Raw genomic sequence first — 13,216 nt, 5'->3', positions numbered from 1 at the left:
TATCATCAAAGCCATCTATGAAAAACCCACCGCAAATATCATTCTCAATGGAGAAAAACTGAAAGCTTTTCCGCTAAGGTCAGGAACACGGCAGGGATGTCCATTATCACCACTGGTATTCAGCATCGTACTAGAGGTCCTAGCCTCAGCAATCAGACAACAAAAGGAAATTAAAGGCATCCAAATCGGCAAAGAAGAAGTCACATTATCACTCTTTGCAGATGATATGATACTATATGAGGAAAACCCAAAAGACTCAACTCCAAAACTGCTAGAACTTATACAGGAATTCAGTAAAGTGTCAGGATATAAAATCAATGCACAGAAATCAGTTGCATTTCTCTACACCAACAGCAAGACAGAAGAAAGAGATATTAAGGAGTTAATCCCATTTACAATTGCATCCAAAACCATAAGATACCTAGGAATAAACCTAACCAAAGAGACACAGAATCTATACTCAGAAAACTATAAAGTAATCATGAAAGAAATTGAGGAAGACACAAAGAAATGGAAAAATGATCCATGCTCCTGGATTGGAAGAATAAATATTGTGAAAATGTCTATGCTACCTAAAGCAATCTACACATTTAATGCAATTCCTATCAAAGTACCATCCATCTTTTTCAAAGAAATGGAACAAATAATGCTAAAATTTATATGGAACCAGAAAAGACCTCGAATAGCCAAAGGGATATTGAAAAAGAAAGCCAACGTTGGTGGCATCACAATTCCGGACTTCAAGCTCTATTACAAAGCTGCCATCATCAAGACAGCATGGTACTGGCCCAAAAACAGACACATAGATCAATGGAACAGAATAGAGAGCCCAGAAATAGACCCTCAACTCTATGGTCAACTAATCTTCGACAAAGCAGGAAAGAATGTCCAATGGAAAAAAGACAGCCTCTTCAATAAATGGTGCTGGGAAAATTGGACAGCCACATGCAGAAAAATGAAATTGGAACATTTCCTTACACCACACACAAAAATAGACTCAAAATGGATGAAGGACCTCAATGTGCGAAAGGAATCCATCAAAATCCTTGAGGAGAACACGGGCAGCAACCTCTTCGACCTCTGCCGCAGCAACATCTTCCTAGGAACAACGCAAAAGGCAAGGGAAGCAAGGGAAACAATGAACTATTGGGATTCATCAAGATCAAAAGCTTTTGCACAGCAAAGGAAACAGTTAACAAAATCAAAAGACAACTGACAGAATGGGAGAAGATATTTGCAAACGACATATCAGATAAAGGACTAGTGTCCAGAATCTATAAAGAACTTAGCAAACTCAACACCCAAAGAACAAATAATCCAATCAAGAAATGGGTAGAGGACATGAACAGACATTTCTGCAAAGAAGACATCCAGATGGCCAACAGACACATGAAAAAGTGCTCCATATCACTCGGCATCAGGGAAATACAAATCAAAACCACAATGAGATATCACCTCACACCAATCAGAATGGCTAAAATCAACAAGTCAGGAAATGACAGATGCTGGCGAGGATGCGGAGAAAGGGGAACCCTCCTACACTGTTGGTGGGAATGCAAGCTGGTGCAGCCACTCTGGAAAACAGCATGGAGGTTCCTCAAAATGTTGAAAATAGAACTGCCCTATGACCCAGCAATTGCACTATTGGGTATTTACCCTAAAGATACAAATGTAGTGATCCAAAGGGACACATGCACCCGAATGTTTATAGCAGCAATGTCCACAATAGCCAAACTATGGAAAGAACCTAGATGTCCATCAACAGATGAATGGATCAAGAAGATGTGGTATATATACACAATGGAATACTATGCAGCCATCAAAAGAAATGAAATCTTGCCATTTGCGACAACATGGATGGAACTAGAGCGTATCATGCTTAGCGAAATAAGTCAAGCAGAGAAAGACAACTATCATATGATCTCCCTGATATGAGGAAGTGGTGATGCAACATGGGGGCTTAAGTGGGTAGGAGAAGAATCAATGAAACAAGATGGGATTGGGAGGGAGACAAAACATAAGTGACTCTTAATCTCACAAAACAAACTGAGGGTTGCTGGGGGGAGGGGGTTTGGGAGAAGGGGGTGGGATTATGGACATTGGGGAGGGTATGTGCTTTGGTGAGTGCTGTGAAGTGTGTAAACCTGGCGATTCACAGACCTGTACCCCTGGGGATAAAAATATATGTTAAAAAAAAGATTATATATATATATTTATATATATATATATATATATGTATACACACACACACACACACACACACACACATATATATATATATATAATGTTCAGTTAGCCACATTAGTTTTTGATGTAGTGTCCAATGATTCATTAGTAATGTATAATGCCCAGTGCACATCACAACCCGAGCCATCCTTAATATCCATCACCCTGTAATCTAAAGCCAAATTAAGTTCCTCCTAACATTAAAAATAGAACTACTCTATGATCCAGCAATTACACCAATAGGTATTTACCCTCTAAAATACAAAATACCAATTTGGAGGGGCTACCAACACCCCTATGTTTATGACATGATTTACAATAGCCAAATTATGGAAGCAAGCTAAGTGTCTATCCATTGATGAACGGATAAGGGTAAGGTGTATATATATACAATGGAATATAATTTAGTCATACAAAAGAATGAAATATTGCCATTTGCAAAGACGTGAGTGGAGCTAGAGAGTATTATGTTAAGCAAAATATGTCAGTCAGAGAAAGAAAAATACCATATAATTTCACTTACATGTAGAATTTAAGACATAGATCAAATGAGCAAATGGGAAAAATAAAGACAAACCAAGAAATAGCTATAAACCTCTTAGCTACAGGGAACAAACTGACGATTACCAGAGGGGAGGTGGGTAGGGAGATGTGTGAAATAGGTGATAAAAATTGAGGAGGGAACTTGTGATAAGCACCAGTTGAGGTATGGAATTGTTGAATCACTGTATTGTTTTTCTGAAACTAATACAACACTATACGTTAACTATAGTAGACTTTAAATTAAAAAACATGAAACCAACTTAATAATCAGTTGGTCCACTTACCCTTTTTATGGAGGATAAAATAGGAAAACTAACTTGTCCAAGGCTATACAGGAATTAGTGGGCCGGTCAAAACCTGGATTCCCTTCATACATTAGTCACTCACTGTTGTGTCATTATTATAGGCCACTGGGTGTGAGATACATATTAGTAAACTGCTCTTAAGAAAAAGAAATGGACCTTTCAGAAGACACGATACTGGAATAGTGTCCCTTTATATTCACAGCACACTCTCTTCTTTCCAAAGAACAGCCAATTATTTTATGGAAATGTCATTCAAGTAATTCTTCATGATAAAAGACAGATTGAATCTCCATATACCTAATGAAAAATACGAGGCCCAGAGAGGGGAAGTGGCTTGTCCAGAACCACAACATATGAACAGCAGAAGTGATAACATTAGTTATCAGTTTTTCTGGGAATGACCCTGCCACCTCAGATCAATAAAGAGGAAAAAAGTCTATTTTCATTCCTAGCTCCTCTCTCTTAAATGTTAGTAAAAGAAATGCAGTATCTATTGTGAAAGGGAGAAAGAAAGGGTGGTCTGATTTACCTTCTGAGTCCTTTTCATAGAAAACGCCATGGGGGTGTATGGTGTAGGGGCGAGAGGCAAAATTCTTCAGGTGGATAAGGATGACATCTCCCACCTCAGCCTGCAACACTGGTCCCAAGAAACCCAACCAAGCTGGCTGGACCATTTCATCCATGTATGTGCCATCTCTGTATTCCTTGTAAATGGTTTTCTTGTAACTGCTCCCTATGCGGTTCTTGTCAGAATTTAGGAAGCTGGAAGCTACTCTGGGAAGGAAGAAGAGAAAGACTCATAATTTTGCCACCATCTTTAAACCTCTGGAGAGTTCTTTTCCAGAAGAAGCTGGCTAAAAATGACGATTTTTGTTTAAAGCAAAACAAGAGAAAACGAGATTGTACTGACCAAAACACAGAAGGTTAGAGTCTAACTTTTAGACAATGGGAAGCATTAAATTAAGGCACATAAAATTGGGGCACCTGGGTGGCTTAGTCAGTTAAGTGCCTGCCTTTGGCTTGGGTCGTGATCCCAGGGTCCTGAGATTGACCCTTGTATTGGGCTCCCTGCTCAGTGGGGAGTCTGCTTCTCCCTCTCCCTCTGCTCCTTCCCCTGCTTTCTCCCTCTCTCTTTCTCTCTATCTCCGTGTGTGTGTCTTTCGATATCTCAAATAAATAAACAAAAAACTGTAAAAAAAAAAACATTTAAAATGCTAATATTTGACCACTTTTAACCTCCAAATAAAATCAATTTCACACAGTTCAACCTAATATATAGTAATGGGGAAAAAATCAAATATGAACTGACTCTTTTTAAGTGATTAAATCCAAGTCTATATGGCCTGACTTTGCATCATCTTGCTATATATATGAGATCTTATGATATAGCTGTTAAGGTCACAAATGTTAGAGCTCGGATGACGTGATTAAATGCCCATATTGTTACCTAAAAATCTGTGGGAATTTGAACCAGTTACTTAACTACTTTAAGCACAATTTCCCCATCTGTAAAATGGACATAATCATAGTACCAAGTTCAGACACAATAATGATGACTAAAAAAATTAAAATATATGAAGAGCTTAGGACACAGTGCCTGAAAAACAGTAAAAGCTTAAGAGATGTTAACTGTTATTTCAAAATATTGGGGATAGGGAGGGGGAGGAGCAAGATGGCAGAGGAGTAGGAGACCTAAATTTTGTCTGGTCTCAGAAATTCAGTTAGACAGTTATCAAACCATTCTGAACACCTACAAATTCAACGGGAGATCAAAGAAAAGAATAGAAGCAATTCTATGAACAGGAAAGCATCTGCTTTCTGGAAGGAAGGACCTGTGGAAAAGTGAATCTGAGGCAATATACTGAATGATAGACCATGGTTGGGGAGGGGCCAGGTCCTGGCAAATGGTAAATCAGCAGAGCACAAAATCAGAAGTTTTAGAAGTGAGTTCCACTGAGGGACATTGCTCCAGAGGTTAATCAGGGGGTGAAGCCCTCACTGGGACTGTTGGTCTCAGGATCTGCAGGGTCACAGAAAGACGAGGGGTGCCTGAGTATGGCAAACACCCAAGTCTTGAAGTGGGGAAGCCAGCTGCAGTGATGGAGCTGAGGAGTGGGCACTCAGCTCAGGATTACCTTAAACCATTATATGAGGCACCTTCAGACCACTCTTCAAGAAGGGACCCCACAAGTGGAAGATACTGGGAGACTCCTCTCCCTTCTCCACCAGGAGGGGCAGTGCAGGAGCACACTGCAGGAATCTGCTGGGATTGGAGATTCCTAGTGGGACCATATGCCAGAGATAGAAACACTTGGTCACAGGCTGGCTGACCACAGAGTGTGGTGAGAGCACAGGGATACAAGAGTGATTGTTTTTCCCTGAGGATGCACTGAGGAGTAGGACCTTGAGCTCTTGGCTCCTCTGGCTCAGAGATTGGGAGGCTGCCATCTTCATTCTTGTCCTCCAAAGCTATACAGAAAGCATTCGGGGAACAAAATCTACTGAGAGCAAACTTGAGCAAATTGTTTAGTCTGGCCCCTGGCAAGGGAAGTGCAATTCCGCATTGTGCAAAAATATTTGACAGCCACTGCAATGCCCCCCCCCATAATATCAGCAAAAACATCCAGCTAAGACCAAATTTACTGATCAATGAAAACCGCAAAACACCAGTGGTTGGGGAATACAGTTACATAGAACTTATGTGTCCCCCCACCCCATAATTCTTTTGTCTTTCAAAGCTAAATTTTTAAAATTTTCCTCATTTTTCCTTTGTCTATTTTTTCCTCATTCCTATTTTAACCATTTTATCATATCAATGCCTTTTAAAAATTTGTTTTTTAATTTTCATTTTTATAGTCACATTCTATCCCTTCATTGTATTTAACCTTATTTTTATATACATGTAAGATTTTCTTTCTTTAAAATTTTGGGATAGTTTCTTCCAACAGCCAGAAATATTCCTGAAATCTAGCATATGGCTTTGTTCTAATGTCCAGCCTAATCACATTCTCATTAAAAAAAAAAAAAAATATATATATATATATATATATATATATATATATAGTATTTATTCATTTGACAGACAGAGATCACAAGTAGGCAGAGAGAGAGAAGGAAGCACGCTCCCCACTGAAGAGAGAGCCTGATGTGGGGCTCGATCCCAGGACCCTGGAATCATGACCTAAGCTGAAGGCAGAGGTTTTAACCCACTGAGCAATCCAGGCACACCAACATTCTCATTTTTTTAAATCAACCAACTTATCAATTCCTTTTCAAAAATCGTTTTTTTAATTTTCATCTTTTGAGTCATAGTCTATCCTTTCATCAATTTTAAACATAACATACATATGTGTATGTACACGTATATGTTTACCCTTGCACATATATATGTATACATATAAATATATATAAGTTTTTCCTTCTTTAAAATTATGGGAGGCAGATTCTTCCAACAGATCAAAATTAACCCAAATCAAGTGTGTGGCTCTGTTCTATTAACCAGCCTACATATATATATATATATATATATATATATATATATATATATATATATATATTTTTTTTTCCTTTCTTCTTTCCCCAGGTTTGGGTCCCATCTTATTTGGTAAATATATATTTTTCTGAGGTCGTTGTTGTTACCCTTTTAAAACTTTGCTCTCTCATTCATCTATTCTTGTCTGGACAAAATAACAAGGCTGGAAAACTCACCGAAAACAAAACAAAACAGAACAGAAAAACGAAGAGGCAGTATCGACAGCAGGGGACCTAATTGATACAGATATTAGTAAGATGTCAGAACTAGAGTCCAGAATGATGATTATAAAGATACTATCTGGGCTTGAAAAAAGCATAGAATATTCAAGGGAATCCCATTCTGGAAAAATAAAAGCGATTTGGGGAGAAATAAAAGAAAAAAAATACAACCAAGTAGAAATCAAAAAAGTTATTAATGAGGTGCAATAAAAAACTGAGGCTCCTACTGCTAGTATAAATGAGGCAGAAGAGAGAATTAGTGATACCAAATGATGGAGAATAAGGAATCTGAGAAAAAGAGAGTGAAACAACTACTCTATCAGGCAGGGAGAAATTGAGAGATAAGTGATGCCATAAGAAAAAACAAATGTATTAGAATAATTGGGATCCCAGAAGAAGAAGAAGAAAGGGAGGGGAAAGAAGGTATATTGAAGAAATTATAGCAGAGAATTTCCCTAATTTGGGGAAGGAAGCAAGCATCAAAATCCGGGAGGCACAGTGAGCCCCCTCAAAATCAATAAACATAGGTCAACACTTCATCATCCAATAGTAAAGCTTACAAGTCTCAGAGACAAAGAGAAAATCCTGAAAGCACCTCGGGAAAAGAGACCTATAAACTACAAAGGTAGAAATATTAGATTGACAGCAGACCTATCCACAGACACCTGGCAGGCCAGAAAGGATTGGCATGATATATTCAAAGCACCAAACAAGAAAAATGTTGGGTCAAGAATACTATATTCAGCTAGGCTGTCATTGAAAATAGAAGGAGAGGTAAAAAGCTTCCAGGCCAAACACAATATAAAAGAATTTGCCAACACCAAACCAGCCTTACAGGAGATATTGAAGGGGATCCTCTAAGCAAGGAGAGAGCCTAAAAGTAACAGACCAGAAAGGAATAGAGACAATATACAGTCACATTACTGGCAATATAGTGTCACTAATTTCATATCTTTCAATAGTTACCCTGAATGTAAATGGGTTAAATGTCCCAATCAAAAGACACAAGGTATCAGAATGGATTAAAACAAAACAAAACTAGCAAGACCCATCCATATCCTTTCTACAAGAAACTCATTTTAGACCCAAAGACACCTCCAGATTTAAAGTGAGGGAATGGAAAACAATATACCATGCTAATGGACATCAAAAGAAACTTGAGGTGGCAAACCTTATACCAGACAAGCTAGATTTTTAAACCAAATACTATAATAAGAGATGAGGAAGGACATCATATCATACCTAAAGGGTGTGCCCAACAAGAAGATCTAACAGTTTTAAATATTTATGCCATTAACATGGGAGAAACCAATTATATAAACCAATTAATAACAAAATCAAAGTAACACATTGACAATAATACAATAATAGTAGGGGACATTAACACCCCCTCACTGAAATGGACATATCATCCAAGCAAAAGATCAAAAAGGAAATAAAGGCTTTATATGATACATTGGAACAGATGGACATCACAGATATATTCAGAACATTCCATCCTAAAACAACAGAATACACGTTCTTCTCTAGTGCGCATGGAACATTCTCTGGAAGAGAGCACATCCTGGGTCACAAATCAGGTCTCAACTGGTACCAAAAGACTGGGATCACTCCCTGCATATTTTTGGACCACAGTGCTTTGAAACTAGAGCTGAACCACAAGAGGAAAGTTGGAAAGAACTCAAATACATGGAGGCTAAAGGGCATCCAACTGAAGAATGAATGGGTCAACCAGGAAATTAAAGAAGAATTGAAAAAAAATTCATGGAAACAAGTGAAAATGAAAACACGACTGTTCAAAGCCTTTGGGATGCAGGAAAGGCGGTCCTGGGAGGAAAGTATATAGCCATGAAAGCCTTTCTCAGCAAACCAAGAAGGTCTCAAATACACAACCTAACCCTATACATAAAAGAGCTGGAGAAAGAACAGTAAACAAAGCCTAAACCCATCAGTAGAATAGAAATTATAAAGATGAGAGCAGAAATCAAGGAAATAGAAACCAAAAGAACAATCGAGGAGAGCAATGAATCTAGGAGCTGAGTTCATTGAAAGAATTAATAATATTGACAACCCCCTGGCCAGATTTATCAAAAAGATAACAGAAAGGACTCAAATAAATAAAATCATGAATGAAAGAGGAGAGACCACAACCAACACCAAAGAAATACAAGCAATTATAAGAACATATTATGAGCAACTATATGCCAGAAAATTTGACAATATGGAAGAAATGGATGCATTCCTAGAGACATATAAATACCAAAACTGAACCAGGAAGAAATATAAAACCTGGACCGACCTATAACCAATAAGGAGATTGAAGCAGTCATCAAAAATCTCCCAAGAAACAAGAGCCCAGGGCCAGACGGCTTCCCAGGGGAATTCTACCAAACATTTACGGAAGAATACCTAGTCTTCTAAAACTCTTCCAAAAAAATAGATATGGAAGGAAAACTTCCAAACTCATTTTATGAGGTCAGCATTACCTTGATCCCAAAACCAGACAAAGACCCCATGAAAAAGGAGAATTACAGATGAATATCCCTGATGAACATGGATGCAAAAATTCTCACCAAAATACTAGCCAGTAGGATTCAACTGAACACTGAAAGGATTATTCACCATGACCAAGTGGGATTTATTCCTGGGCTGCAATGTTGGTTCAACATCTGCAAATCAATCAATGTTGCACAGTACATTAATAAAAGAAAAAACAAGAACCATATGGTATTCTCAATAGATGCTGAAAAAAAAAAAAAAACTTGATGAAGTACAGCATCCTTCCTTGAACAAAACTCTTCATGGTGCAGGGATAGAGGATACATACCTCAATAGCATAAAAGCCATCTATATGAAAAACCCACAGTGAATATCATTCTGAATGGGGAAAACCTGAGAGCTTTTCCCCTAAGGTCAGGAACATGGCAGGGCTGTCCACTATCACCACTGTTATTCAACATAATACTAGAAGTCATAGCCTCAGTGATCAGACAGCAAAATGAAATAAAAGACATATGATCAGCAAAGAAGAAGCCAAACTCTACTCTTTGCAGATGATATGATACTTTATGTGGAAAACCCAAAAGACTCCACCCTAAAACTGCTAGAACTCATACAGGAATTCAGTAAAGTGTCAGGATATAAAAAGCAATGCACAGAAATCGGTTGCATTTCTATACTCCAACAAGACAGAAGAAAGAGAAATTAAGGTGTTGATCCCATTTACACTTGAACCCAAGGCCATAAGATACCTAAGAATAAATCTTACCAAAGAAGCAAAGAATCTGTACTCTGAAAACTACAGAGTACTCATGACAGAAATGGAAGAAGACACAAAGAAATGGAAAAACGTTCCATGATCATGGATTGAAAGAACAAATGTTGTGGAAATGTCTATGCTACCTAGAGCAATCTGCACATTTAAAACAATCCCTCCCAAAATGCCATCAACTTTTTCCCCAAGAAATGAACCAAATAATCCTAAAATTTATATGGAACCAGATAAGACCCCAAATAGGCAAAGGAATGTTGAAAAAGAAAAGCAAAGCTGGTGGCATCACAATTCCAGACTTCAAGCTCTATTACAAAGCTGTCATCATCAAGAAAGTATGGCACTGGCACAAAAACAGACATATAGATTAGATCAAGGGAACAGAATAGAGAGCCCAGAAATGGACCTTCAGATCTATGGTCTACTAATCTTCGACAAAGCAGAAAAGAATGTCCAATGGAAAAACGATGGTCTCTTGAACAAATGGGCAAATGGGTTGGGAAAATTGGACAGCCACATGCAGAAGAATGAAACTGGACTATTTCTTTACAGCACACACAAAAATAGACTCAAAATGGATGGAAGACCTCAACGTGAGACAGGAATCCATGAAAATCCTTGAGGAGAACACAGGCAGCAACCTCTTCAACCTCAGCTGCAGCTACTTCTTCCAGAAACATCACCAAAGGCAAGGGAAGCAAGCACTAAAATGAACTATGCGGACTTAATCAAAATCAAAAGCTTTTGCACAGCAAAGGAAACAGCCAACAAAACCAAAATACAACTGACAGAATGGGAGAAGATATTTGCAAATGACATCTCATATAAAGGGCTAGTATCCAAAAATCTATAAAGAACTTATCAAACTCAACACCCAAAGAACAAATAATCTGATCAAGAAATGGTCAGAAGACAGGAACAGACATTTCTGCAAAGGCATGCAGTTGGCCGACAGGCACATTAAGAAATGCTCAACATCACTCAGCATCAGGGAAATACAAATCAAAACCCCGGTGAGATACCGCCTCACACCAGTCAGAATGGGTAAAATTAACCAGTCAGGAAATGACAGGCATTGGTGAGGATGCAGAGAAAGGGGAAACCTCCTACACTGTTGGTGGGAATGCAACTGGTGCAACCACTCTGGAAAGCAGTATGGAGTTTCCTCAAGTAGTTGAAAATAGAGCTACCCTATGACCCAGCAATTGCACTACTGGATATTTACCCTAAAGATACAAATGTAGTGATCTGAAGGGGCAGGAGCACTGCCATGTTTATAGCAGCAATGTCCACAATAGCCAAGCTGTAGGAAGGGCCTAGATGTCCATCAACAGATGAATGGATAAAGAAGATGTGGTATGTATGTGGTATATATATATATATATATATATATATATATATATATATTTCCATTGCATGCATATAGATGCATGTATATATATATATAATTCCATTGCATGCATATAGATTCATATAGCCCTTTATATGAGATGTCATATAGATGCATGCAATGGAATACTATGCAGCCATCAAAAAACAAAACAGAATCTTGCCATTTGCAATGATGTGGATGGAGCTATAGGGTATTGTGCTAAGCAAAATAAGTCAATCAGAGAGAGACAATTATCATATGATATCAGTGATATGAGGAATTTGAGAGGCAGTGTGGGGGGTCATGTGGAAGGGAGGGAATAATGAAATAAGATGTGATCAGGGAGTGAGAAAACCATAAGAGACTCTTAATCTCAGGAAACAAACTGAGGGTTGCTGGAGGGGAAGGGGGTTGGAGGGATGGAGTCACTGGGTGATGCTCATTGGGAAGGGTATGTGCTATAGTGAGGGAAATAAACACAGAAATACATAAAATAATAAAATTGGGGATGGGACTTAATAAAGTTATCCCTAAAGGACACCTCTAATAAATAAGTCTGTGTTACTCCAAAACTAGATGGATAAGTAGGTGGTTTGTCAAAAACAAACAAACAAACAGAAAGTGTAGCTGCTTTTCTAACTCTAATACATACTAGGGATCTTTTAGATATTATATTCAACTTTGGAAAATTCTGAGGATTTGAGGAGGTAAAGTGATTCATGATCACAAAAGATTCTTTAATACATTAGTTTTTAACATATATTTGAAGAACATAGCAAGGCTCAAACATTAAGAAATACTAATCTTATGGAATCTTTGAAAGGCAGAATGGTGAGAAGAGTACTAGCATTGTCCAAGTTAAGTTCCAGTTCTTCTGTTTACTAGCTATAGGACTTGGGCAAGGCTCTTGATCTCCTTGAATCTGTTTTCTCATCTGTAAGATGAGAATATTCATACTCACCTCCTCGAGCTTTTGTGATAATTATGTGAGAGAAAGCATGTATATTTCTAGTATGGTGACTGTTGCAGAGACACTGTTACATAATTCATAGCTACTACTATTATTACCTTGATTCTGAGGCTTACCACATTTTTTTTCACATTTTCACATATCCAATATCAATGTAGTTCCACTAAAGTATAGGAGCATAGTTCCAACACACACATCTTATGAATATTGTATATATTTCATGTTTCTTTCTTTTTTTGAATGCATGGTAGATACCATTTTCAAATCAAGAGAATATGGAATATCATTTAAGACCCTAAAAACGCTGAGGCACCTCAGTGTGGAAAAGAAGACTCCTTGTAGGTTGCTGTCTCCTGAGTCAAATAACTCTTACCAGCAAATGTACCACTGATTATATGGCCATGAAGATCAAGAGCTGGCTGCTAACACACCCTGAGTAAAAGATATTTAAAAGGCTACCTCTTGACCTCAAGGGATCCACAAATGATTACACATACGTGTCGTCATCCAGAGTCTGGTTCCTGATGATGTTCCTTCCCTTGGGAGCATAGTTCCACTGCACATCCTGGATGGCCAAGTAGTAAACTCGAGTGGCCCCATCAGTTGGATGGGGCCACAAAGGTTGCATCAAGAACAGAGTCCAGATGAGATGGCCTGGTTCCATGGCCCACATTATTCTGGGAATCTGTCAGATGAATAGCTGTTAAGAGAGAAAGAAAACAAAGGTCTTTGCCTGTGTCTGAAAAACTGAAGAGGCAAGAGCCAAACCAATTACC

At 38.2% G+C, this 13,216-nt stretch overlaps 1 protein-coding gene across 3 annotated transcripts in view; it reads right to left on the bottom strand.

The window, feature by feature from the left end:
- The window catches only part of LOC131821769 (hephaestin), a 145,025-nt gene that overhangs the window by 122,933 nt on the left and 8,876 nt on the right, over positions 1-13,216 (bottom strand). For all 3 annotated transcript variants that reach the window (XM_059158072.1, XM_059158073.1, XM_059158074.1), the window contains exons 2-3: positions 12,938-13,140; positions 3,604-3,848 (exon numbers count right to left, since the gene is read on the bottom strand). In XM_059158072.1, the coding sequence (XP_059014055.1) occupies positions 3,604-3,848; positions 12,938-13,113 (421 nt within the window). In that variant the 5' untranslated portion in view covers positions 13,114-13,140. The remainder of the gene's footprint in view (positions 1-3,603; positions 3,849-12,937; positions 13,141-13,216) is intronic.

Source organism: Mustela lutreola, chromosome X (genome assembly GCF_030435805.1).
Source record: "Mustela lutreola isolate mMusLut2 chromosome X, mMusLut2.pri, whole genome shotgun sequence".
Lineage (NCBI taxonomy): Eukaryota > Metazoa > Chordata > Mammalia > Carnivora > Mustelidae > Mustela > Mustela lutreola.
This window is presented reverse-complemented; position numbering and strand designations above follow the sequence as displayed.